Here is a 24,366-nt window from a genome sequence, read left to right on the forward strand (position 1 = left end):
TGGCCAGCTTGATACAGACACTGGGCAAAACTCTGGAATAGATTATTAAGCAGTTAGTTAGTCAACATTTAGAAAAGAAAAACATTGCTTGGCAGGAACCAACATGGTTGTATTAAGAATAAATCATAGATGATTGATAGATAGATTGATAGATAGATAGATAGATAGATAGATAGATAGATAGATAGATAGATAGATAGACAGACAGACAGACAGACAGACAGACAGAGTGACCCACTGAGTACAGAAATAAAGTAAGCATAGTCTTTTTTTGAATTCAGAAATGCATTTCAGAAAATATCCCATGAGATTTCTAGTAGAGGTAGAGAAGATGGCAAAATCTGGGCTGGACTCTGGTTCCATTAGGGTGAATACAGGGCTGTTTGAATAGTCCTACCCGATAAGTGTATGATGGTAGCTCCCATCAAGCTGGAGGTATGTGTTGAATGTCATCCTGCAAGACTTCATTATAGGCTTTGTACTGTTCAACGTATTTATGACTTAGATGAGAGGTTAGAAAATAAGATTAGCAATTTTGTAATGACCCAAAGATGTGGAGACATAGTAGTTGCCTTCAAGTATGGTATAGAAGATGGGACAAAATACTTCAACGCTGTTTCAGAACACAGGAGAAGAAACCAAGGGGCTTAAATTAAAAGGAAGTAGATTTCTAGCTGGTGTAGTACTTAGAGGCACCAGGCTAGAATTCGGGAGACCACAAGTCTGGTCCCACCTTGGGGACGAAGCCAGCTGGGTGACCTTGGGCCTGTCCCTCTCTCTCAGCCCTAGGAAGGAGGCAATGGCCAGCCACTTCCAAAACCTTGCTGAGAACACTGCAGGGATTAGTCTTGAAGACTGACTTGAAGGCGCAAAATTATATTAGATTTCAGTTGAACATCAGGAAAATTTTCCTAATGCTAAGAATTGTTCAACAGACTTCCATGTGAAGTGGTAGAGCAAGAGTTCCTGGAAGTGTCTGGATGGCAGAGTAGTGAACTGCTGCGCTGGGTAGGGGTTCCACGACAGGATCTCCAAGTTTCCTTCCAACCCATCCCCACGTTGGCATCCAGCAGAGGTTCTTCAGGCAGTTATAGACCACCAGGAACATCTTCCATTTGTGAGGCCTGATGAGGTGCTCAAAATGCTTGTACCTATTTGGCCTCCTGAGTTTTGCTCACCTTGGCTTCCTTGAGCTATTGTGGATCCCAATTATTGTGTAAAGGAGCGCTGCTATGACCTTTAAAGGAGGCTGCAGGACACCCAGTTTCCAAAAAATCCTCCCTGAATCTAGAGGATTATTATACTTCCTTTTTAGGCAAAATATTGAAATGGGAAGTACTGATGTATCTTGGAAGAAACTGACTGGACCCAACTGTCATGGCCCCAGTAAATGACTTCCTGTAAGAGGTGGGTCTCTCGGCAGCTCACATAGTCCTTTGCGGTTGTCTCTGCAGGGGGAGGGCTGAAGGTCCCACTCCCGTGTGTCGGCATGGCTTTGGAAAGCAGAACTGGGCGACTGTCTCCTGAAACCCTGGCAACCACACGGGGGGGGAAGGGGCTTTAACATCTTTATGAAGGCTCTGGGGATGGCCATGCAGCTTGTGGGGTGAAAGATACCAGCCCTGTGCCTCCGTAATGTCAGAGTGAAGAGAGAGTGCAATGGACCCAAGCGGGGCTGGACCCTGGCAGTGCTGTCAGGTGGGCTGCTCCCAGAATCCCCCCCCCATCCAAGTCGCCTCTGTGACCAGGAGCAGCTCAGGCCTCTCCTTGTCCACCTGCTGGGACCTTCCACTGGGATCGGAGCAACGCCCCCAAGGGGGCCTGGACCTGCTTCTCCAGCCACAGGAGGGCATGGAATGGGGTGGGGGAGTGCGGGAGGAAGGGCCCCGCCCCGCACAGGCCGCAGCTGTACTGAAGGCTGATTGTTGTTTTACCCTCATCCTTGTTAGGGGCTTGGAATGCCACTGGGGGGAGCGGGGAGGAATAAAACATTCCCAGGAATTTAAGGATCTTGGTTTCCCCCTGGCTGTCTTCCTTCAACCCTGGCTCAGCGTGCAGCACAGTTTTTATTCCTGACGGGAAGAGAAAAGAAAAATTAAAGCCTGCAGCCTTACTGTGGATGTACACATACTTCATCAGGACGTCAAAACCTTAACCAGTTCTGCCACGGATATAAACAGCCTTAGCTCTCCACCACTTTAGTTACACACACACACACACACACACACACACAGACACACCTGTGTGCACAACAGGAAAGTGGATTGCAATACTGAACTGTAATCGCATCCCATCTAACTTACACCCATCTAACTTACACCTCGCTGGAAGAGCCGCCATACCTCGCATACCTCCTGCCCCCAGTTATTCTCTCCATTTTTTCCAAGAAAAAGGAAGCACCTGTGGGACATGGGGGGCTTTTCCTGAGAAGTTATGTCTGTTGCCCCCAAGATTCAGTGCCTGAAGACTGCGGCGCTGGGTGCAGTAAAGCACACACCCGAAGCAAGGCGCCTACTCCGGGTGGTTGCTGTTGCGTGGTCTCCCATCCCGTCCCTTCTCGCCCCAGCAAGAGACGCTCAGGAGATGCGTCATTTTGGGCAGGGAACGCCAGCAAAGGCCAAGCCGCCTCAGACGTCTTGTCTTTCTGGGGAACAGTGCCCTGCCCGCTTCCCTTTCCTCGCCCGCCGCACTCGCAGCCTGTGCCGGCCGCCTCGGCCTGGCTTTGCCGAGCGGAGCGCCAGCGGCAGAGCGTCCCCATAGCCCGGCAGCCTTTCGGGCGGGCGGGAGGAGGAGCGGGGCCTGTGCTGCGGAGCCGGGTCACAAGCAGGGCGCGGGCTTCGCGGAGGGCGGCAAGGGAAGGCTCTTACGCACCCCTCCCTCGGCCTGGAAGGCGCCAAGCAGGGCCCCCGGGCCACCTTGCGCCGGATGCACCTTGCCCGGACCCAGACCATCAGGACCTTCCACGGGACCTTCCACGGGCTGCCCGGCAGGCCTGGGGGCACCTTGCTCTGCGAGTGGCGGCAGCGGCAGCGGCGGGACCGCTCTGGGGCGAGAGTTGCGGCGGCCGCCCTGCGCGCTTCCTGCGCGGGAGCGGCTGCTCGAGCAGGCCTCCGGGCCGGGCCAGTTCGCTGCGTCGGGCGCAGAAAAGGCAGGCTTGGTGGCTGCGGAGAAGGTATCGAGGCCGGCCCCGCGGCAAGGAGCAAGGAAGAACGCGCGTGCTGGGCTCTTTTAAATAATAATAATAATAATAATAATAATAATAATAATAATAATAATAATAATAGTTGTTGCTTGGATTGATGGATTGAAATGCATCGGTCACTGGTGCGGGGTGGCGCGCCTTTCCAAGGAAGTGGCCACCGTTCCTCTTGCGGGTAGCGAGGGAGTCCCACGGCTCTGCCTCTCGCGCCGCTGCGGGGAAGCCTCTACCGCCTCCCCCCGCAGCGTGAACCCAGGTAGACATGGGGGGGGGCCCGCGCGCGATCGGGGGAGCCAGGGTCAGCGGAGCCTGGAAGCGCCTTTCCTTCCGGCTGGCTTTTTTGGGCTGCTGGTCGCAAAGCTCCTGCCTTCGAAGGGAAGGCGCTCTGGGCGCCCTCTGCTTTTCCCCTGCAAACGCGAACCCGCTGCCCAAGCCCACCGGGGCGGCTTTTCGCTGTTCGGGATGCTCTGGTGGAGGGGAATTTGTGGGCCTCGCACCAAGGCCCGGGTCCCCCGTTTCAACCCCCCCCCCGCCGTGCCACTCGGGTCCCGCCAGCTGCCCGGGGGCCGAGGGGAAGGGGGCCGCTGCTGCAGCGCTACCTGCCCCCGTGGGCTGCAGCGGCCACGTTTGGGCTTGGCCTTCCCCGCCCAGGCGCCGTCGGAGTGCCGGGCTGTCGTTGGCGCCCTCCCGAAGTAAAAAAGCTGCTCCCTGGGTAGGCCGAGGGAGGTTGTGGCCATGAAGCGCCCGCTGCAAAGCGCCCGGCAAACCGGTGAGAGCCGCGGGTGGGCCGGTCAGCCAAGCTCTCCCGGGGGACTCCACGGGCGGCGGAAGCGCCGTCCGGGGCCTTAAGAGGCCGCGTCCGCTCGAAGGCTCCCCCAGCGCGGTATTTTAGTTGAGCCCGGCCGGCCGGCTGCGTCTGACGCCCAGGCAGCTCTCCCGACCCGCGGGAGGAGGGTCAGCTTGGGGCACCTTTAAGGGGGAGCTTTTTCTGGAGGGCGCGCACGGCTCAAGGGCAGCAGCTTAAATCCCGGACTTCTTGGGAGGACGGGAAGAGTCGCAAAGCGAGACACGGGGCGAGTGCCTCCCCGCGCGAGAGTGTCCGTGAGCGTCGCTGGTTCGCTCCTCGCGCGCCCTGGGGAGGGCCGAGCCCAGGCCCCGCCGCCCCGCCAGCGCCAGGCCGGTCGCCTGCTGCGGCGAGGGAGCCGCGCGCACCTTGCGCTCTTTCGCTTCCCCCGGAATCTGCCTTCCCGTCGCCAAAGGCCGCCCCGATCCAAAGGAAGGCGCAGATGAAACGAAACGCGGAAGGGAAGGGAAGGGAAAGGCGCCGCTGCCGCCGGGACACCTTCCCCGCCGCAGGAAGCCCTTCTCAGGGCGCCGGAGAAGGAAGGGCTGCTCCTGGGGAGCGGGAAGAGGGCCTGCGGGAGGGGGTCCGCCAGGCGCCGATCGCCCCGTCTCCGGCCCGCCCTTGGCTTGGAGCCCCGGAAGTAGCGAGGGGCTGCCGGCTTTTCCTGCGGGGGGGCTGGGCCGGGGGTCGCTCCGGTGCTGCGCTTGCCGGTCCCCGAAGGCGACCCCGGCTCGCCCTCCTGCGCCTCCTCCGGGTAGCTTTCCAGCTGACGAGCTGCCCCCCGCAGAGTCTGGGGCCCCGTTCGCCGGACGAGAGCCCAGCAGAGGTGGGCCAACCCCAGGGAGACCGGCGACGCCACGGCCCGCTTCGCGGAAAGGGTGCCTCGCCGCTCGCGACGGAGAAGTCTCGGCCGAGCTCTGCCCAGCGGCCGATTCGGCGACCTTTGCAGGCGGAGCTGGACGCCTCCCGCGAAGCCCCGAAGCGGCCCCGTTCAGGGAACCTCGTGTGAACCCGGGCCCGAGGTACGCCCGGAGAGGCACGGATGCGTCCTGGTCTAGGGAGAGCTCCGTTCCTACGGGAAAGGGTTGCTCTCTTTAGCCACAGAGCGGTAAGCTGATTTGAATCCGATAACAAGTGTGGAAGATCCATAATTATATTTAGGTAATATTTTTTCCAGAAATTTGGGCTGCAAACAGCGAGATTTATTTTCAATTAAACAAATGGTGCGAAGTCTTGCCCTGCGCTTTAGGGTTTACAAGTACTGGAAAGCTCGTTTGTCTTCCTCCCGTTCTTCCAAGAAAGGGCCGCGATGGAGGGGAGTTTAGTCCCTGCTTCGTTCTTCCAAGTTCGTCTCGATAGAGGCAGAAGCGTCGCCGGGCCGCCCCCTCCCTCTGCGCGAAAGTCCGGCGCTTGACTTCGGAGCGGCTCGGGCTGCGCGCGGCTCCGGAAAAAGCCGATCCCAGCTGCTGCTGGAGACCTTCCTTAAAAGTCAGAGCAACAATCCTTAATTGCCAGGTGGGAATACAAGAAGGAATATTCATTGAAACGCCATAAAATAAAAAGGCAAGAAGAGGCTTTAGAGGCAGGAGTGCGATCCGGGAAGAGAAAAGCCACGGAGGGGAGGGGAGGGGAGGGGAGGGGAGGGTCCATTCCCGCCTCCCCTCCGGCGGGCTCTCGGGCGCCAAGCAATCCAGGCAGCCCGGAAGGCGGTGGCCGGAAGCCTTGGACGGGGCTCGCTCCGGATCGCGTCCTCTCGGCAAGCACTTGGGGAGGGGGGTTAAAGGTCCCCCAGAGAAAGGCTGATCTGCCAATAGGATGAGGGGACCCCCCCTTCGGCTGGGCTGCTTTCGCCCGCCTTCGTCTCCAAAGGAGCGAAATCCGCAGGGCCAGGAACGCATTTCTGCGGGGCAAACCCGAACCCTCCAAATGGTCAGGGGGCTTCCGGCCTCCTAACGCCTTTCCAAGGGCCAGCGCCAGCGCCCCTCCCCCTCCCGCTCCATAACTCGGGCTAATTGCCACTTGCAAGCAGTCTCTAATTCGCGCCGTTTAGATGTTGAGAAGTGCATTTGGACAAAACGTCCCTTCAGGCTTTACAAACGATTTTCCGTTTTTACTGCTGATAATTTAATTGTCTAACCAGAAATGACTACTTTGTTCCAAATATAAATTGGTTATTTAAAAATAATAAATCCGTTTTTAAAGTGGATTTTTCACCCTTAAAAAAACTCGAAGGTCTATTCGATAAATAGTTTCTCTGAACTTGTCTTTTCCTTTTTTTCTCTCCCCCTCCCCAATTAGACTTGCTAGCACAACTGCGGCATGTTAGAACTAATGTTGTGATTCTCCATTAAAAGCCTTAGGCAGAGAAAAGGGGTATTTAAAGGAACAAAGTTTAAACATGCATAATATAGTTCATATAATACTGCATTAAAGATACCAACTGAAGTTTTACTCTACCGTGTTGTCAGTTGGACACCCCCTTCCATCAGAAATGGAAAAGATTTCTATTATTCAAGGAAATCAACATAATCGGGGAACAAATTTATCTCCATCAAGAATTAAAACAGAATTAGGCTACAATATGATACAATATTGGTTAGGATAGTCTAATACAGCATTCTGAAAAATTAAGATAAACCCAGATCATTATCTAGCGTTTTTAAAATACTTTGCATTATAAATTAACAATAATTATAGCACATGCTTTGTAAAGGATGGCTGCTTTCCAAAAGAAGTTAAGTGTGAAACACAGATAATTTTTTCGAAGAGTAATTTTAAGTGGGAAATCTTACAGCAAGAGGAACCCGTGGCTGTCTTTCCTTCCTTCGCGTGAGAAAGAGCAAATTCGGCCATTAGAACTCCTTTTGCTAAGTTCACTTGTAGTTAAAGGCTTGACAGAGACCTTTTCTCGAGATAAGGCTGCATTCAAAGTCTTCAGAGCGGGAAGGTCTCAACGTAATTCCCGCTTTTCTTCTCAGCTCCTGCGAAAACCATCGGGTGGGGGCCTCCGGTGAAGGAAAAGGAAAGCGCCCCCAGGGCGCCTGATCGCTGGGGGCCCCTTCGCGGTCCCCGAGAGCGGGCCGGCCTGCCCGTCGCTCTGTTTTCTTCTGCTGAAGCCCGAAAGTCGGGGCCTCCCCCAGCGATTCTCCGGACGCCGCTCGAGAGGGGAGCGGCCGGGCCAAGGCGGCGGCTCAGACCAGGCCGCTCACGGGCGCCCGCAGGAACGGGGCCGCCGCCGGGAAGGCGCTCAGCGGGTAGGCGACCGGGCCGCCGGCGAGGCCGAGCAGCGGGGGCGGCGGGGGCGGCCCGTGGGGGGGCAGCGGTAAGGCTGCCAGGGCGCTGCCCGCCAGCGAGCTGTCGTGGTACAAAACGGGGACGCGCACGATCCGCTGGGTGGAGGACGGGGGCAGCTGGGCGGCCTCCAGGTCGGCGGCCAGCTGTCGCTTCCACTTGTTCCGACGGTTCTGGAACCAGATCTTGACCTGCGTTTCGGTCAGGCGCAGCGAGGCCGCCAGGCCGGCCCGCTCCGAGCTGCTCAGGTAGCGCTTCACGTCGAAGGTCGACTCCAGCTGGAAGACCTGGCTCCGGCTGAAGACGGTGCGCGTCTTCTTCTTGCGCCCGCCCGCCCCCGGCTCCTCGGGCCGCCGCTGGTTATCACCGCCGCCCCCAGCTCCGGGGCGCGCCGGGCCCGGCTCCGGGCTCTCCTCGGCGGGGCTCAGCTCGGCTGCCGCCCGTTGCTCGCGACCTGCCGCCGCCGCCTTCTTCCCCTGGGTCGCCCCTTCGGGAATTTCCGGAGAGTCTCTGTCGCTGGCTGGAGGAGGGAGAGAGGGAAGGCGTCAGGCCGCGCCCTCGGAATCCCCTGCCAACCCACACCCGCCCCGCGCCTGCCTCTCCGAGTCCCGCCAAAGGGCTCCGCTCCCACGAGCACCCCGAAGAAACGTCCCCGCTCGATTGCGGGGCGGGGGGCTGCCGAGAAAAGTGCCCGGACCAGCAAGCCTCGCGGAGACGGGCCGGCCGCGCTTGCCGACCTGCGACCCACCCCCTCCCCGGGCTTCCGAGCCGCCCCAGGCCTTTCGGAACCGTGGCTCCCGCGCCAGGCGCGCCAGGGCCGCGCTCGACCGACGAAGCAGAGGCCGCCGTTCCAAGGGAGGACGGAGCCGCCCCTCGGCTAAGCTGACCGCGGCTTTCCCCGAGGAGAAGCGGCGTCCCCCTTTCCGGAGCAGCCGCTCCCCGCCCTCCTCCGCGCCGCGCTCCCCGGGAAGGCCAGGGGGCCGCGGAAGGCAGCCTGCCTCGGGGAGGGGGAGAGCGGACCGGGGCGGCGGGCAGGCGCGCTTCGGGACCGGCTCCCCCTCTTCCGCCAGGCGGGCAGCAACCGAGTCGCTCCCTCCCGCGCTCCTGCGGCCCGGGGAGAGGGAGGCTTGGGGCACGGATCCCGCCCGGCCGGGCCCGAGGGCGAGCGGGGAGGCGGGCGCCCGGGCGGCCCCCGGCGCGGGACTTACTTTCCGGGCTGGCGCAGCCCCTGAAAGCCTTGCGCGCCCGGCGGTACCACTCCAGGGCGCTCTCCCGCAGCGGCGAGCTCAGTTCCCGGCGGGGCCCCGGGGGCTGGCAACACGCGAGGGAGCAAGGGCGGCCGGGCGGGGCGCGGGGCGCCGGCGTCCCCCTGCGGGCCTGGCCGGGGCTGGCCTCCCGCTCCGCCGCCGCCGCCTCCTCTTCTTCCTCCCGCCGCCGCCGCTTCGTTTGGGCCGCCAGCAGGTTGGCGATGAAAAACGAGGACACCCGAGCCGAAGCGGCCTGGACGCTTCCGGAGGCTTGGTCCGGCATCCTCGACCGCAGGCGGGAGCCGGAGCTGCTGCACGCAGGGCCAGGCGGCTTCCGGGCACCGGGAGCCCGCCTGGGAGGAGGACCCCTCCGGAGGATCACATCGCCGGCGCTGTCGAGGGAGCCGCCGCCGCTTCCGCCACACGCCAGCCGGCCGGCCGGCCGGACTTGCCGCTGGGCCCGAGGCAGAGGCCCGCCCGAGAGTGGGCCGCGCCGGGGCTGCCGCGCCCTCCCACGCCCGGTCCTCTGATTTAGGTCAATTGGGGAGCGAGGCACCGGCGGGAGGCGCCGCGCCGGGGGGGGGAAGGGGCCGGCCGGCGCCTGGCTCTCCCATTGGTCAGCCCGGAGGAAGAGGACAGAGTAGTCAGCCAATCCTGCCGGCTGCCCTGGAAAACCGGCGCAAGCCTCGCCACGCCCCTCGACTGCCTTAGTCTGCTCAGTTTCCCACCGCCCCGCATGGCCCGGTTATGGCACGTGCGCGCGCGAACGTGCTTCTGCGCGCGCGCGGCGTCGGGCGAGAAGTCTGCTCAGGGCCGGCGGGAGGGCGCGGACGCGTCGTCGATTCCCAGGTTTGCCGCGCCGACCTTCTCCCGGGCCCCGCGCCGGCGGATTTCCACGGGGAGGCTTGCTCCCGGAGCGCGCGCCGCGCAAGCCCTGGCGAGCCTCTGCCCGGGGAGCTCCAGCCGGAACCCTGTCCTCCAGCCTGCGGCGGGGCAGGCCCCGGCGTCTAGGCAGGCAGATGCCGGAGCGCGGGCTGCGGCGTCGCCGTCCGCGGGAAGCGAAGCGCCCGGGCTCGGCCGGTCTGCCAGCCGCGACGCCGCTTTCAAAGCCCCGCAGCTGGTCGAAACCCCGGCGGCGGCGAGGACGCGGCCCGCGCGGACAGCCCTGGAAGCGGCCTCTCGGTCGGGGCGGAGGGCTTCCCGCGGGGCCTTGCCGGATCGGACCCCCTGAGCAGGCGGCGGCGGCGGCGTCCCGGACTCGTTCGACTGAGGGTCTCCGCGGACTCGCGAGGCCTTTCGCTCCCGCCCTTTCTCGGCCTGCCGAAGGAGCGGCAGGCGGCGAACGTCGCTCTCGCCTCCCGGCGGTGACGGATCACTGGGCGCAAGGAGGCGGCGCGCTGGACGGAAGCCCGGGACGGGAGCTCGGCCCTTCCCGCGTCTCGAGCGCCGCTCGCCCGGGCCTCCCGCTCGCCCTGCCCGAGCCAGCGGGGCGCCGCGGCAGCTCGGCCCTTCCCCCGGCCGCCCGGCCTGCCTCGCTCTCCGCTCCCCGGCGGGGATGGGTCCCGGCCGAGCCGCCGCCTGCCCCGCCGGAGGAGCTCGGCGGGGCGGGCGACGCGGCGCTCGGCGTTCGCGGCCGGCCGGGGCGTCTCGGGCGGGCCCTCCTCGCGCCGGCTTTCCCGAAGAGAAGGAGCGCCGTGCCTTTGCCCGGCAGCGCAAACGGCGGGGGAGAGGGCGGCGTTCCCCGTTCCGTCCTGGAAGTGAGCGGGGAGCCTTGCTCCGGGCAGCGGGCAGAGGACACCCTGGTAGGCCGGGGCTCGGCGGCCCGCAGCCCAGCCGCCAAATCCAGACGGGAGCATCCCGGGAGAGCCGTTGCGCGCGCTCCGGAAAGAGAGAAGGGCCGACTGCTCGGGGGGCGCCCGGCCTGGCCTCCGCGGGCCTCCGCGCACCTGTTCCGCCCCCAGCTTCCGCCTCAAGGTGAGCCTGATCAGAGACCGCCTTTCGTTCGGTAGGAAAGAACGACGCTTTCGTAAGGTGTAGGCCGTCCTCTTACGTTCACGTCTTTTGTGCGGACAGACAAGACGTCGGGAGGAGTCTGGTGGCCCCTTTTCCAGCGAGGCGCTTTTGTTGACAGGCAGCCGCTTCCCCGAGCTGCAGCGCCCGTCCTCGCGGGCGGAGGGGGCTGGGCTGACGTCGGACTTTCAAGCGGGGAGGCAGGAGAGGAGGGGAGGGGGCGCCGGGTGGTTACGCTGGTGAGGAGGCTTGCAGGGGCCTTGCTGATGGACAAGCCTGTCAAAACGCCGTTGTGTTTGCTGAGGCCTTCTGAGGCTATTTCTCCCTCAAGGGTGCAGTTCAAGCCCCGCTTTGCTGAAGGCTTCAGGCAGCCTCAGGAGGTCTCAACAAAAGACAGCCCGTTTTTAATACCTTACAGTTGTTAAGTGAAAAGGACCTTGCAGTCCGTCTCCCGTGTAACCTGCATCTGCTTAACCAGCCTCTCCCACCCCCCCCAGCCCGAATTAAACCCCGCATCAGTCTTGCCCCTCTGATGAAGGGAGAGGCAGCTCCCGAAAGCCTTTCCATGAAACCGGTTAGTTAGAAAAGGAACTACCAGACTCCTGACTTTTTGCCCCCGTAGACTGACATGGCTCCCCTCCTTCATTTATGCATGTAGGGTCTTGAGGAAAAGCAGGATAAACGTGTAAATAAAAATAAATGCATCTTCGAAATGCCTTGCAAATGGGCTTGGTGCATAGCACTCTTCTTGATAACGAAAAAACCTTCAACTACCACTTTCTTCTTCCTAAAAACCATGGGGGGATCCCAAAAGGATTACCCTGAGGACCCTGTGGTGCAAAGAAAATAATGTCTAGAAGCCAGAAGAGAAAAAACCAAGGAAGATTTTCCCACTTCTTTTAACCCGACCTAGATGGTCTCTTCTTTCTGCTTCAGAGCTAAGTGCTCTGTCGGAGTAACGTTTTGCTCAGGACGAATTTTGTTAGCTCTGTTTTCAAGGGAAAAAGGTAGGACACAAATCCACAAAATAAAGACATTTTCAAAGAAACATTGTGTTCAGTTGGTTACAAAGCACTCCAGATTTGTTTCAAACGCGTTTTTTTTCAACGGGACAAATTATGCTTCTCAGTCTTGTAGAGAACAAATGTAGATGTTAAGCTGGGTGAGTAATGTTGTTTTGGGTTCAGGGCAAATTCATTTTGGTGTAGTATAATGAGCACCACCCTTAAAAAGCAGAGGTGGCCAGGGAAAAAAATTATGGAGGGCAGGTGAGGAAGCTGGGGTGGAAAAAACCTAAGTGCTTCACATCTGCTTAGATATTTCAGGTAGTCGGGTTTTGCAATCATATAGGTATAAGATGTGTGTGTATGTGTATATATGTAAGTGTGTATATATGTATGTGTGTATATATGTATGTATGTATGCATACTGAAACTGATGTACCTTTTTTTATCTCCTGGTGCATTGGAAAAAAATGAAAAAGGTGCAATTTAGAAAGTAAATAATTGACTGCAAACTATTTTTGAAGTTTAATTTTATATAAAATGCAGCCCTTAAATTTGAAATCCATACTATTCTGGATATTTTTCATTTTGCAATTTTTTTCTAGCTCTAATATTTCTAATAACTAGCCCCAAATGTTACCTGGAGCTGTTTCCAAGCACTTTCCTACTTGGCACCCTACAGGTTGCTGCCATGTTTTCACAGCATACAACGCTGTCAGTGACAGAAACGAGTAAACATCTGCTTTTTTTCCGGGGTGGAGAGAGAATAGAACAATAGGATGGAAGCTACAAAGTTATAATCCATATTGAAGCAATTTTTTCTGCTTCTTAATTGAGTAGAAAACAATTTAGTAAAATAGCAAACGAAAACTTAAAATAAGAGTTGTGACATGGTTGATTTATTTGTGCATCCCAGGGAATCTTTTGCATGCCCGTTTTTCCGTCTGAAAAAAATTACCTCCTAATTAAATTGGCTCAGATTAACAGCCGAGAGGCAAAAAATGAATGGACAATAGTGCCACCTAGAGGAGAATGCCAGCATTTCAAATCTGAAGCTGCTCTTATATTAATATATCAACATCTTGTTCCCTGTTAGCTTCAATGGATTTTTTTCATTCCTTGTTAAGGGTTGTTTATATGTACATTTCAGTATTAATGATGTTTAATGTCTTCTTTCATTTGCTTTATTCAGATTTTATTCATGCACCGGATGTCTTAGAATTTGTTAGTTGGAAAAGGTGCTAGCAGACACCTGATTTTTAACAGCCTTCTTGCATAACCTTTTGCCTGTTTATATAGAAGTAAGTCCCACTGAATTCAGTATTTTAGACGCTTTTAATTAAAGAGTGGTAATATGCACACCAATTAGTCCTATTGATGGCATTCCAGCAAGCAGGAGGCGTGCCAGGACAATTATGTTACTTACATTGATTGCATCCATTGATGTACGATTACTCTCCAGTCACACATTTAATGATTTCCCCCTTCACTCGCGTTACAAATTGGTACAAGTCCCTGGGAACCTTATTCCAAGATCGTGTACCTGCCCTTGAAGATACGATGGGCTCCTTCTCTGTCTCCGACACCCCCTCAAGCCAGGAAGCCCCAGATAGGTCTTCCTCGCTCTGACCTGAGGCCTTTTATGGTGTGTTTTGTTTTTATTTTGGGGGGGCTTCGAGTCAGTGCTTGCAGTTTTCTTGGCAAGATTTTTCAGGAGTGGCTGGCCATGGCCTCCTTCCTAGGGCTGAGAGGGAGGGACTGGCCCACGGCCACCCCGCTGGTTTCTGTGCCTCAGGCGGGACCAGAACTCACGGCCTCCCGGCTTCTAGCCTGGGGCCTTCACCAGGACACCAAGCCGGCTCTTTCACAGGTCTGCTTCCTCTGAAATTACTGGAATGTAGGGCCACCTACAAGAGAGCAGAGATCTGAAGAATGTGAGCAGTATGACTTTCCTTAGAGAGCCTGTTGTCCTCCTTAAGCAGAGGTGGGGCGTTTTTAGCTTCCACGTTGTGTCCTCTCACCCTGAAATCAGGGCCGAGTCTTGGTGTTTGCCTCATCCTGCGCGTCAGTTATCACAGATATCTGCTGAGTCACCCAGAACACCCCCAAAATATTTTCTTGTGCCAGGTCCTGTGATTGAGCCCCGTCCCTTCAGGGGAAAAGACATTTGGTTTTGTTGTGAAATCACACTATTTCCTCTAATCGCCTCAAAAATGCAAGGAAGTGTGTGTAACCACTCGAGCTGCTGGGGAAATGGCCAGTGGGGAATATTCTGCATTGCATTTCCCTCGTTCTTAAGGTGCATAATTTCCCCTGCCTCCCCAAACTGGCACCCATTTACAGGAACTCAGGATTGCACTTAGAATCAGAGAACGTTGGAGTTGGGAGGGTCCCGTGAGGCCATCACGTGCGACCCCTGCTTGTTGTAGGACTCCAGCCGAAGAGCTCCCTGCCGGACTCCGAGGGCCCCCGTCACCTCCACGTCATGTGCCTGCGGGGGAATCAGGAGCAGCCCACCGTGACGGCATGGGGGGATGGCCTCCACGCCTCCATGGTGGATTTTGTTCTCCTTAGCCTGGGTAGTGCAGTGGCCAGGATGCTGGATGTGGACCAAACTCAGTCCTTGCTCTCCTGCAAAAGGCCTGTTCCCGGGGTTCTGCTAATGGCTGGTCAGTCTGACTGATGCTGTCTCTAGAACACAAACGGAGCTCTGGTGGGGCGGGGCAACGGCTCATTTGGCCTAGCATTTCATAAAGGGACTTCAGAGGTCATCTGGTCCTCAGTGCAGGCCCCCTGCAGCGTCTCTGGCCAATGACCACCCAGCTTCTCTTCGCAGGCCTTCGCGTGGCAGCCTGCTCTTGGGCTGAGAGGTCGTACGGTCTGCTGTCATGGGTTAGCCAGATTCTCTTAGACACGGGCAGGAGGGTGATCAGCCTCTTCCTCTGTTGCTCCTGAGTAGAGAGTGTCCGAGGGACGCCCTCACCCAAGGTATCAGCTGCTAGGGCTAGTAGCCTGGGGACCCCGCTCCCCCGGCAATTTCTTCAGCCCCTTTTAAACAGTCGAAACTGGTGGCCATCAGCACAGTGAATGGCGGCAGAATCTGCAGGGCTACGATGCGATGCGTTGGGTGAGGAGATGCTGACTCGGCCTCCAGGTATGCCGAGAGGGAAGTCTGCTCCCTCTCCAAACCCAGGAAGGTTTTGTAGGAATCTTCCTCTAATTCGGTGCTTTTCAAACTTGGTCCTCTAAGAGGGATGGACTTCAGCTGAAGTCTACCCATTTTAAAGTGGCCAAGTTTGAAAAGCACTGCTCTAATTTATTTAAGGATTATGTAGTATCAAGCTTTTAAGCACAATTTATCCTGGTTTTGTTTTTTGACAGGTATATTTCCTCTTGAACATAAATCTTCCTGATATGAGCAATTAAAAAACAACAACCACCATAATGGTTGCTACAGTATTGTAGGTACCTTCCAGTCGCAATTTTTAGAGGCAGCTTTTTCACGGGGAGAGGCAAATGGTGGACAGACTTGGACTGTTGCTTCAGTTCTTGCTACTGCAAAGTCTGGTCTGCAATGGTGGCTTGTTGTGTCAGTTACTGAACCCCCAAGCCCAAGTGGCTGGTCATCCAGTGCCCACTGATGTGGCTGAAGGCCTCTAGGGGCAGTGCTCATCCCCTGCTCTTGCTTGCCCTGCTCTGTGCCCTCCTCCATAGATGCCTGTCTAGTCCTCTGTTTGCAGTGGTTTCTACAGAGCGTGGTCAAAAAAGTCAAGATGGCAGCCATGTTGGTCCGATCAAAGCGCTGCCTGCTTTTTATGTGCTTTGCATCACGGCCTCCACCTTGGATTTTTCTGAACGTGCCCCGTGGACAGCCATGCCTGCTTGAGAGAGGAAGGCAGAGTGGGCTGCCCTTCTGCCCCCTCTGGCCCTGAGCTTCCTGCCGGACCAGGTGAGGCTGGGAGGAGACTGAAGATGGGGACGATGCTGTGACTTCGGGCCCACCTCCTTCCACACTATAAACAAGCTGTGTCTCTCCTGAGGCACCAGAGAATCCCTGCCTGAATTCTCAGCCCTTCCACTGCAGGAGTGGGGAGTCCCTGGTGCCTCAGCCCCCTCCCTCGGTGCCCACCTCTGACGCCCTGAAGCTGCCTCCTCTCGCGGCGTCTTCAGGGTTGTGAAAGAGGTCTCCTCTCGTCTCTTAAGCATCTCTGCGTATACCAAGAGGCTCTCGCTCTCCCCCTGCATCGCAGGAGAGCAGAACTTCAGCGGTCCCGCTGGCTGGCTGGCTGGCTTGCTACAAGCAGGAAGACCTCCAGAGGTGGGGTGACCCTGCTGGGTCTGCATCAGAGCAATTTCTTTGCTCGGAAGGACTGGACATTGCTGGGTGAGGTGGGTGGCAGCCGACCAGTGTCAGGAGAACTCTCTTTCCTGCTCTCTGTGCACTGATTTCTTTCTGATAAATAATTGTTCAAGGCACACATTTTGTATATTCACAAGATACAAGATGGACTAACAAACAATAATAATTAAACGTCTAGAGAAAGGATTGTGAGATGAATGAATATATAATAATGAAAGAATAGGATTCTGGGGAAAGGCTGGGAAGCTGGAAGAAGGAGCCCAAAGGTGCCTACAAAGATTCTGGGCAATTGTGTGCCATAAAAGATGCCCTTGAGTGGAGCTGAACTCCTGGAGACTAATCGGGCACAGCAGAGGGGCGGTTTGCCACCCCTTTTTTCCGGGAGATCTCAGCTCTTCCAGTCTGGTCTGCAGCCTGGGATTCCCTGATGACCCCTACCCAGTCCTGACCTGCCACAGGTGAGATGGCAAAATCATGGTTGATGGGCGGACACCACCTCAGGAGGATAAACAAGCCGCCAGCAGGGTCACAGGAGCAGGTGCCAACTGTTAGTCAGTAGTGCATCGATCAGCCGCTCAGGGCACCTGGTCTGGGTGGTGGGCCCAGAGAAGCAGGGCGGGGGGGGGCGCTTTTCCACACTTGCTCCTAGAGGAAATTTCGGTGTAGAGCAAAGTCATTTTTGCAAACATTGTCCCCTGAATATACAGAGGATGCAAATCTGGCCAAAGGAGAACAGGAGCCCCAAACCTTCGGGGTCCCCCCCGCCTGGCATTCCTTCCAAATTAGCTGCTTCCATCAATTACATCCTTTTCCAGGAACTCAGGAAGAATGGCGGTGATTAGAAGAATATCTTCTGATCAACTTTCTTCACAAAGAGCCTGCAAGTCCATTTGCTTAACCTTTTTTCCACAGCTTGACCTTGTCAGAAATGTTCAGATAATGTCTGGAGTGAGAGGAGGCAAAGGCTGAACTTTGAGCCCATCCGGCTGAAATCATTTCTCCCCTTTAGACCCAATTGAAATGACATCTTGACGTAAACAGCAGGGCCACCGCACTTCTCTCCCTTTCTGGTGCGCCGGGTTGCCTGTGTGCGCCAACGGGGATCTTGGCCCACGGCAGGGTTGGGGAGCCCTGCGCCAGCCGTGCTGCAGAGGGGACCCTGGGACGCCCATCTGCTAGAAAGGTGCTGCCAAGTGGCAATGATATGGAACAAGCCGTGTTTTCAGCACTCAGGAGTTTCACCACAGCGTCTTTCTAATTCATTCCCTTTCTCAGCCTTCAGAACAGCCAAAGCGCATCATAAGTCAACTAACTGTGCAAAATGGATCTAAAACATTCCACAATTGCCATCACAATTTGGCCTTCATAACAGTAAGTACAGGTAGTCCTTGTTTAGTGACTGCCTTATTTAGCAACCCTTTGCAGTTATGACAGTGGTGAAAAAGTAACTTTGTGACCAATCCTGACATTGATGACCTTTGCAGGTCTGTAAAGCAAAGGAAAACTGAAGGAAGATCATCAGCACAGTTACGGTTTCACTTAGCAACCGCTTTGCTTAACAACCGAGTCGCTGGTCTCAGTTGTGGTTGCTAAATGAGGACTCCCTGTAATGCAATCAAATACTTAATAAAGTAATTTCAACGTACAAATGGCTGAAAAATAGTTATCAGTATGGTTTATATAGACTTGAGAAAAGGTTGCAGTACCCTTTCTCTGTTGTAAAAATTACAATAAAGCCACAAATACTTAATGGATCTGAATCTACTGTTGGATTTACGGGGACCAAGTCCTCTTCCTGCAACAGAGATGCCTCGAAAACAGCCTTCTGACCAAATAGCGGGGCAAGACTGAAGCTTTCCTGGGGAAAAAGCTTTTTCTTGGCCCGCTTAGGAGGCCTCCCGAGGCCACGGTGAGCAGAAATTCCCCATCCAGCCCCAGGCACAAGATGGGCATGAGCTGCCTCCTTTGGGGCTAGAGACCAAGGGGGCCAGCAGAGCCCCCTCCTCAACCACAGGCGCCCGGTCTGGCCTTCCTCAGCACAGCGCAGAGCAGGGGTGCCTTGTCTGCTGCAGCCCTTGGTGTCGCCCAGAAGCCTCCTTGGGCAGAAGCGGCTGGGAGGAGCTGGGAAGCGCCAGCTGACCAGGCCAGGTCAGGCCAGGCCAGGGGCCGCGTCTTCCTCCAGGCCTTCCTCAGAGGCGAGCGCAGCCCAGCCCAGCCCAGACTCTGGAACTTGCAAAGATTTGCGGAGGCAACGTACCAGGGCCGGGGGCAGAAGAGCCTCCTCTGGCAAACCTCTGCCGAGTACAGGCGGGCAGGAAGGGAGGGAGCACAGCCCTGATCCTGTTTTTCCTTCCGCTCTTTCTATTTGGAAAAAATGGATTTCCTTGCACTGATTTCAGCGGAGGGAAATTTCTGTCTTAGCTGCCTTGATCTGGTGCTCCCCTTTGGCAGGGTACGTGCAGACAGGGAGCGTGGTGGATCGTGTGAATCCGCCCGTCATCGCGGTCGGTCACCATGTAGACAGAGCTGGTGGGAGAGATTTCAAGAAAAGAGAACGGCTGGAGAAGACGCCGAGGTGGGACAGGCACTTGGGTGGTTAAGCGGATCCCGCCTCATGAGCTAAGGAAAGTCCAGTTAACAGGTTATTTCGGAGAACAGGCGAATTCCGGATTTAGGGTTTTCATGATCAGGAAGGGCTGTCAGTTGGGCCTCTGCTGTGGAGACATGGGATGATTTTAGTAGCACAGAGTTTAGGGTTCTTCCAGTATCCCTACCTTTTCCCAAATTTCAAGGACTCGGCAATTAGATTAGGGAGTTGTCCCTGGCAGTGCCAGAGCGCAAAGCCCCGCGAGGCCGGCCTGGAAGTTCATGCCGTGAGATTGAACTGAAGCCTCCCGGCCTGGGTTCGTGTGTTAGGGCAGCGTGTTGGGCCAGATAGCTGCGATGTAATTTGCAGGGTGACGTTTGTTAATGTAAATATGGTTGAACATCATGAAATCAATCTTGAATTTTTAAAAATAGATAGATATTCGGTCTTTTAAAAAAAAACAAGTGATATTATGTTTCTGGTTTTACTCATGTTTCAAAAATCCAGGAAACTTTTATAATCCGAGCAGAACAAATGTTTGCAGCAGATGAAATGAAAAATGAACAATTGAACAATCTAGCTGACCTTTGCTCTCTCAAAAATGAAAGTGAGCCAGGCCTGGTTAGTGCTCAGATGGGAGACCACGAGGAAATCTGACAGCCGTGGGCTAGGCTGGGAAGTAAGAACAACCCCAGCAATGCGGCGGCAAACCAGTCCTGTGCTCTCACCAAGAAAATGATGTGGGAAGTCAGCTTTGACTGAAAGGGAGCGTTCCCGTTTCTCTTCCACCGTTAAAGCGATGATGAGCAACGACTGGACTGATGTTGATCTGCCCCACCAATTCCTAAGGTGCAGGAGGGCGTCTCCTTGGCCATGACGCCAAGAGGGGGTCTAAACCTGGGGGAGAGACGCTGAGAATTAGAAGGAGGGGCTGCTCCATGTTGACACAAATGACGCCTCTCGCCTTTAGACCAGGAACCGGGCAGCGTTTCCCAAGGAAGGGTCAGGTCTGGGCTGGACCTTGGCAGGCATCCTGCCAAGGAAGGGTGCGGATCCTCAGGTCACGGTGCAAGGAGAAGGAGTGTGAGGGGAAACGTCGGACCGGGAGCTCTGCGGTTTTGGGCATTTCCCAAGATTGATAAACCAGGCCCAATTCCTGATGGGGCCCTGTAAGGGATAGCGTTGTTTATCCCTCGGGTGCTGCAGCACCCATCAGGTTGTTTTCAGCGACACCAGTTATTTTCATGGGAAGTAATTTTTCTTTAGATTTGGAGAACAATTTTATTCCATCCTCCTGTCCCCAACCCAGACGAGGGTTAGAGAACCAGGAGGAAACAGCGCCCAGGGAAATGCGAGACGGGGTGCGAATAGGATCTTTTTGCCCTGACTTGAGAGATGGATTTGAGCCATTTTCGTTGAATTGGCCCTATTTTCGTCTGCCTGCATTGGAAGTGCCTGGGGGTGTATTTGTGCCAGTGAGGGAAAGCCTGTGGGAGCGTGAAGGCCTTTCCCCTTTTCCTTTCTCCTGCTGTCTCCATCGTTCAGCTAATCGACCTCTGGCACCTTCTTCTGACGTCAGAGCCTGGTCCTGGCAGGGAACGATGGCTCCTGACCTCACCCTCGGTGGGGAGGCTCCCCTTGGCTCTCCCTCCCAGAAGCGGGGGGATTCTCTCCCAAAGCATGGAGACCACTGGGCTACCAACAGACTCTCCCCAGGACTCGACATGCCCTCTGTTACCGGTTAGCCTGGGGGTTTCCCGATCGCTTGTGAGCTCCCAAGAGTCGCCCACAGTTGTGGAGACGTGGCTGCGTGAAGCTGCCCTGCAGCGTAAGAGCCGGCTTGCAGTTGTTTCAAGGAGAGCTGCCCGACTGCAGATGTCCCCTTCTTGGGCCGAGTGCTTCAGAGGGAGGGAGCTGATTCTCGGGGGAGAAGGGTCAGTACTGCTGAACCTTGGTGGGAGCCCGGCTGCCTGTCCCGGCTGCTCTGGCACTGGCCGGCCAGGCTGTTCTGTCCCGGGGAGGGCAACCGGGGGCCTCGGGCTGCCTGGGCTGGAAAGCGGCGCCTGGGCTACGTTGTCCAGCCCCTCCCTGCAGGAGTCCAGATGAACGCGTCCCAGGCCAATGGCCGTCAGGCCTCCACTCGAGCCCATCCAGTGGTTCCGCTGTGCAGCTGATCTGGGAGTTAGGAAGTTTTCTCTAACGTTAAATCAGAATCCGCCTTCCTGCCACTTACCTCTATTATTTTGTGTCCTGCACTTTGGAACAAGAGAAAACAGGTCTTGATGTTTTTGTGTGACATCTCAGATGCTGAGATGTTCTGCTGTGTCCTTCCACAGTCACCTTTTCTCAAGGCTAAATAAACCCTTGAGCAACTTTAATCTTTCTTCACAGGACTTAGTTCCTGTTCTCCTGATCATCTTCACTGCCCTTCTCTGAGCTAGTCCCAGTTTCTCTGATCCTTCTTAAATTTAGTTTACAGAACTGGACAAAGGACTAGAGGAGGAAGCCATTTTAAAATTGAATAATATCCAAGTTTTATTGATGCAGCCTAAAATTGCATTTGGTTTCTTCACTGCATCACACTGCTGGATCGTATTCAGTCTGCAGTCGCCTGTTATTTCAAGGCCAGGTCAGGAATATCCCATCCTGTGCCTCTACCTATGGGCACTTTTGGGCCCAAAGTATCTCTGAGAAACGTGACTCCATTACTTTAACTTACCAAGATCGTTTTAAATGTTATTGTGTTTTTAGGGTATTAGCCATTCTACCCAACGTAGTGTCCTCAGGACACATGCCAAATATTCTAAGTCTTTAATAATAATGTTCAAAGTAGATGATCCAGGATTGACTCATCCAGCACCCGACTTGGTTCCTCTCCCCAGTTTGATGAGGGACAACGGATGAGCCCTCTCTGAACGTGGCCCGTGGGCTTGTGGCTCAACACGCTGCCACTGGTGCTCCCGGGGGGTGGGGCACTCAGCGGCGGCATCTCCAGGCTTCCCCGGTGCTGCCTTGTTTTAGGCCAGCACTGAGACAGGTGGATTCCCGTGGAGATTTGCAGGATAACAACTGCTCCACCTTCAGACTGCCTTTGCTACGGAACTTCATTTTAAGTGTTTTGCTATTGGGAACTCGTTTCACTGTCACTTGTTTTATTGGAACCGCAAAGGAGCCAGTGTAAATAATGGCGCGCAGCCTCAGCTCCAGCGCTTGCAAAGGGAGTAGGACTGGCCTCACCCAGAGGGAAAGCCGAGAGAAACACCGCAGCCTCTCCTAGTCCAGCCAAATCCAGAAAGAGCAGCTTTTCAGCCATTGGTGGATGGCAGGTTGTGCCACCGGCCCCCTCCCACTGACACGGGCCTTTGCTCTGCTGCCCTGGCAAGAGGCACAAGCTCACTGTTAACCACCGGGACAGAAGACGTTGCTCCGTTTTCTGTTTCTTCGTGGAGTGACAAATTAGGCAGTAAAAAACTAGAGCTGTGGATCACTGATGGTTTCCAAGGTGTGTCCTAGACATCAGGTGGATTTGCAGACTGACCTCTTGTGCATATCCCCCCGCCTCCCTCTCACACGTGTGCGCGTGCACACACAAACACACCCCACCGACCCTCCTCCCCAGGTACACAGACTTGATTCTGAGCTGGTTCGCCTATACTGTGGACTCTAACATCTCTGGGCTGCTGTTTTTAATGGAATTGCTCTGAGATTGTCTGCATTTAAAAGGTATGATGTGACATTTGCAGTCTCAAGCATAGAAGCATTACCTGACAAATGATCAATATCTCAACCATTAACAGCAAAATGATTCCAGGAAAACAGAGCTCCCATGTCTTCACTTTTTTCTGTTCCGGGGGTGGCCATTTCCAATAGTTATCCTCTGCGCAGAACACCTGATTTTTCAGAATCAATAGTCCCCGTCTCCCTTCTCTTCCCAGAAAAGGAGAAAAAGTAACCCGGAGGGTTTTTTAGGCAGAACGTCCCAAGCTGACCTTTGCAAACTAGCAGCTGAAGGTCAGCATCCTCCCAAGATGAGCAGATTTAGAGACAAGTTGGTTCTCTGAGCCCAGAGGTGAAAGCCCATAGAAAAATGTGTCGATTATTTACACACAAAATAATCTTTTCTGCAAAGAGTACTATTACGTTGCAGCTCAGAGGCATTGCTCATGCCTTCAAGGAAGTTCAAGTGTTAACAGGATGATCTAAAGCCCACCTGGTGAAGCTGTCAGGTTTGGCCCAAAGAACTCCAAGAGACAGTGCAAAATCAGTTCTACTGTGTTTATTAGCTACAACCTCTAGACAGAAATCTCCCCAGACTGAACCCAAGTTCCCAAGCCAGCCAGCCACAACACCATGAATTCCTCGGGGAGGTGCCAGCCTCATCCTCTTGCACATCCCACGCTCCTGCGGTGAGCTAAGAACACGCTTATCTCCCTGAGCCTGGCCTTCATAATTCTGTTCCATCACAGAAGCTGAGCAAACCTTGGCCTGGTCAGTGGCCAGAGACATCTTGCTTGGAATTCCATTGTGGAATACTATTTATTCATTTATCTATCTATCTAAAACATTTGTATAGCTGCCTACCTTAAGACCAACTCTGGGAAGCTTATGACCAATCAAACATAATCCTAAAACAAATAAAAAACACAATAAAACTAAATAACAAAAAATCTGGTGCCATCACCGCACTTCCCTGATGCAACCCATTCTCATCTCGCCTGACCTCATCCTGTCCCAGTGCTTGGGAGAAGAGCCAGGTCTTGAATGTTTTTTAGAAGGACAGAATCCTAGAATCATAGGGTTGGAAGGGACTTTGGGGGTCTTCTAGTCCAACCCCCTGCCCACGGCAGGAGTCCTCATACCATCTCGGACAAACGGTTGTCCAATCTTTCCTTGAGAACCTCCCGCGATGGAGCAGCCACAACTCCCGGAGGCCGGCTGTTCTGCTGTTTGATCGTTCTCACTGTCAGGAAATTCCTCGTTTCCAGGTTGGATCTCCCTCTGATGAGCTTCCACCCGTTGCTTCTTGTCCTGCCCTCAGGCACCATGGAGAATAAACTGATGCCCTCTTCCCTGTGGCAGCCCTTCAAGTATTGGGAGACTGCCATCATGCCTCACCTGAGTCTTCTCTTCATTAAGCTAAAGATACCTAGTTCCCTTAGCCGTTCCTCATAGGATTTAGCCTCCAGACCCCTCATCGTCCTCGTTGCTCTTCTCTGTGCTCTTTCAGGGCCTCAGCGTCTTTTTTGTACTGTGGTGACCAGAACTGGATGCAGGATTCCAAGTGTGGCCTCGCCAGCACGGTGCAGAGCGGTGCTATCCCTGCCCTTGGTCTCGATCCTATCCCTCTGTGGATGCAGCCCGGGACTGTGTCGGCTTTTTGGGCAGCTGCAGCACACGGCTGACTCATGCTTAAGGGGTGGTCCACCAGGACGCCTCAGTCCCCCTCACAGGCACCACTGTGGGGCCAGGCCCTGCCTACCCCGTGCCTGTGCATCTGGCTTTTCCTGCCTGACTCTTCCCTCCACTGAACTGCACCTTGCTGGATAGGACCCAATGCTCAAGTCTGTGAAGATCCTTCTGAATCCTGAATCTCTCTTCTGAAGTGTTAGCAGTTCCCCCCAGCTTTGTGTCAGCTGCAAACTTGATGAGCGCCCCTTCAATCCCCTCATCTAGGTCATTTATGAAGATGTTGAAGAGCATCGGACCCACAACAGAACCCACGACAGGTGCCCCACTGCATAATTCCCTCCACGTAGATGTAGTTCCATTAAGGACAGCATGCTGAGTGTGGTTGGTCAGCCAACTGCAAATTCATCTGGTGGTG

The 24,366-nt window shown here is 55.3% G+C and overlaps 1 protein-coding gene across 1 annotated transcript; it reads right to left on the bottom strand.

The window, feature by feature from the left end:
* Positions 1-5,363: 5,363 nt before the first annotated feature.
* On the bottom strand, positions 5,364-9,319 carry HMX1 (H6 family homeobox 1). The gene is made up of 2 exons (XM_088131259.1): positions 8,543-9,319; positions 5,364-7,854 (listed from the first exon to the last, which is right to left on the bottom strand). The coding sequence occupies exons 1-2, from the start codon at positions 8,862-8,864 to the stop codon at positions 7,235-7,237; spliced, it is 942 nt and encodes a 313-aa protein (XP_087987385.1). The 5' UTR covers positions 8,865-9,319; the 3' UTR covers positions 5,364-7,234.
* Positions 9,320-24,366: the final 15,047 nt, after the last annotated feature.

The sequence above is a fragment of the Python bivittatus genome, unplaced genomic scaffold, assembly GCF_059951505.1.
Source record: "Python bivittatus isolate LINGU-HERP-01145 unplaced genomic scaffold, Pbiv_v1 ctg000970_np1212, whole genome shotgun sequence".
NCBI lineage: Eukaryota > Metazoa > Chordata > Lepidosauria > Squamata > Pythonidae > Python > Python bivittatus.